Here is a 2,702-nt window from a genome sequence, read left to right on the forward strand (position 1 = left end):
CAATAAAGATTTAAAAATATATTTTAATTGATTTTAGAGAGAGAAGGGAGAGGGATAGAGAGAGAAACATCAATCAGCTGCCTCCTGCACACCCCCAACTGGGGATTGAGCCCGAAACTCAGGCATGTGCCCTGATCAGGAATCAAACCATGACTTCCTGGTTCATGGGCCAATGTTCAACCACTGACCCACACCAGTTGATTCTTTTTTTTTTTTTTTTTTACAATGCTGATTCTTTACATTGGCAACTAAATAGCTATTGAATACTAGATTATGAAAAGTTTTATTTTTACAAATATAAGCTTTAATTAAATTTTAATAATGAAAATTATTTAAATAACACTTGGAACTCAATAACAAAAAGACAAACGCATTAAAAATGGGTAACATATTGAACAAACATTTCTCTAATAAAGACATACCAAAGGCTAATAAGCACACGAAAAGATGCTCAACATCATTAGTCATTAGGGAAACACAAATCAAAACCACGAGGTACTGCTTCAAACCCAGCAGGATGGCTAAAAAGACAGACAATGTTCAGTGTGGGTGAGGGTGTGGAGAGAATGGGATCTCCATGCACTGCCAGTGGGAATGTAAATGATGCAGGCACTTTGGAAAAGTGTGGCAGCTCCTCAGACGTTACAGATAGAGCACCATATGACCCAGCAATCCCATCCCTACATAAACTTAAGAGAAGTGAACACACATGTCTACACAAAAATGTGTACGTGAATGCTCATAGCATTATTTGTAACAGCTGAAAAGTGGAGGGAAATTGTCCATCAATTTATGAATGAATACACAAAATGTGAGATAGCCATACAATGGCACGTGAGAATATACAATGGAATGTTATTTGGCAATAAAAAGAAATGGAGTGTGCTGATAGATGCTACATGCTCTGATGTGGATGAACCTTGAAAACATGATGCTGAGTGAAAGAAGCCACAACATGCACGGCTCCATTTACATGAAATGTCCAGGACAGGCAGATCCACAGAGACAGGAACTGGGTTATGGGTGCCGGAGCCGCAGATGGGGCTGCGGAGAGCTGTTACAGTGTCGCGTTTCTTTTCGGGGTGATGGAACAGGTCTAAGCCTGATGGTGGGGGTTGTTACACAGCTCTACAAATATACTGTGAAATGGTGAACTGTACACGTCCGGTGGGTGAGAAGTATGATATGTGACTTCTAATCCGTTTACCAAAAAAAAAAAAAAAAATGGGCAGGCTGGTTTGGTTCAGCCCAATGGCAGTGTCGGCGCGTTTACCGCCTCCATGGCCATAGGTGGCCCGGGCGGCAGGAAGGCCCCGCCCCCCGGCCCGCCCGCTTATCTGCACCTCGCAGCGGAGGGAACGCGCAGGGACGGCCCGGGACCGCGCGATGGAGTCGAGCGGCGGCGACGATGGGGCTCCGGGCCGCGGGCCGCGGGTGCTGGTGGTGGGCGGCGGCATCGCGGGGCTGGGAGCGGCGCAGAGGCTCTGCCGCCACCCGGCCTTCCGGCACCTGCGGGTCCTGGAGGCCACAGCCCCGCCGCTGGAGGCCGCATCCGCTCGGAGCGCAGCTTCCGGTAAACGGCCCTCTCCCGGAACTCCCTTTCCCGAGCTCATCCCCGGATCCCCAACCGGGGCCGCCCCGCCCGGATCTTTGGCCTCCCCCTGGCCGGCCTGCGCCCAGGGGTTTAACGGACCCGAAAGCTTGCCCTGCCCCCTAAGTGAACCCCCGCCGCGGCCCCAGTTTAATCAACCAAAGTTCACTGGTCCTTGAAACTCAGCTGCCCATGGCTGGCAGGGCGGTCCCTGGCGGGGAAGGTACCCCATGACTGTACCCACCGCAGCCGGTGCTGGGTCCCAGGCCATCCCTCCAGTGTGCATCCCTCCAGGTGCAGGCCAGCACCCCCCCTCCTCCGGGGTCCCCCTTAAACTAGGTCGGGCCAGGCCCTTCGGTGAGGGATTGTGGTCCTCAGGGACCCGTGGCCCTGGGGCTGGTTTTCAGAGCATTTGGGGGAAGGGCAGAGCTGGCTGAGGTCCAGGAGAAGGGCTCAAGGTTCACCTTCGCGGGGACAGAACCTCAAGGTGCCATCTGTGTCCCCTCCCAGGTGGTGTGGTGGAGGTAGGCGCTCACTGGATCCATGGGCCCTCTCAGGGCAACCCCGTCTTCCAGCTGGCTGCCAAGTACGGGCTGTTGGGGGACAAGGAGTTGTCAGAGGAGAACCAGAGGATCGACACCGGAGGTCACGTGGCGCTGCCCTCGGTGTCCTATGCCAGCTCCGGGGAAAGTGTGAGCCTTGGCCTGGTGGTGGAGATGGGCCATCTGTACTACCGCCTCATCGACCAGTCCCGGGAGTTCCTGCACGCGGCCGAGGCCCCCGTGCCCAGTGTGGGGGAGTTCCTCAAGAAGGAGATCCGTCAGCACTTTGGCCAGCTGGACAGAGGACGAGGAGACCAAGAAGCTCAAGCTGGCCATCTGAAGAACTTCTTAAACATAGAAGGGCTGGGGTGAGTTGCACCCACTATCATGGACCTGGTTGGCCCTCCGCGGCCCGTCGCACCCCTTTTGGGGAAGTACACCCGTGGCTTGCCGGGGGCTTGGACTTGCACTTTTTCCTTGGGGAATGTTGTATTGCCAAAACCCCAACCCGGGCCAGCCCTTTCCATGCTTCCCCAGGATCCCCCTTCCCTTGCTTCCCCAGGGCCCCC

The 2,702-nt window shown here is 54.3% G+C and overlaps 1 protein-coding gene across 1 annotated transcript in view; it reads left to right on the plus strand.

Annotated features, from left to right (window-relative positions):
* Positions 1-1,349: 1,349 nt before the first annotated feature.
* The window catches only part of PAOX (polyamine oxidase), a 7,856-nt gene continuing 6,503 nt past the window's right edge, over positions 1,350-2,702 (plus strand). The window contains 5 exon segments of the mRNA XM_006098991.3: positions 1,350-1,533; positions 1,536-1,573; positions 2,079-2,418; positions 2,420-2,465; positions 2,468-2,608. Of these exon segments, the coding sequence (XP_006099053.1) occupies positions 1,387-1,533; positions 1,536-1,573; positions 2,079-2,418; positions 2,420-2,465; positions 2,468-2,608 (712 nt within the window). The 5' untranslated portion in view covers positions 1,350-1,386.

This window comes from Myotis lucifugus, unplaced genomic scaffold (assembly GCF_000147115.1).
Source record: "Myotis lucifugus unplaced genomic scaffold, Myoluc2.0 scaffold_255, whole genome shotgun sequence".
NCBI classification, from domain to species: domain Eukaryota; kingdom Metazoa; phylum Chordata; class Mammalia; order Chiroptera; family Vespertilionidae; genus Myotis; species Myotis lucifugus.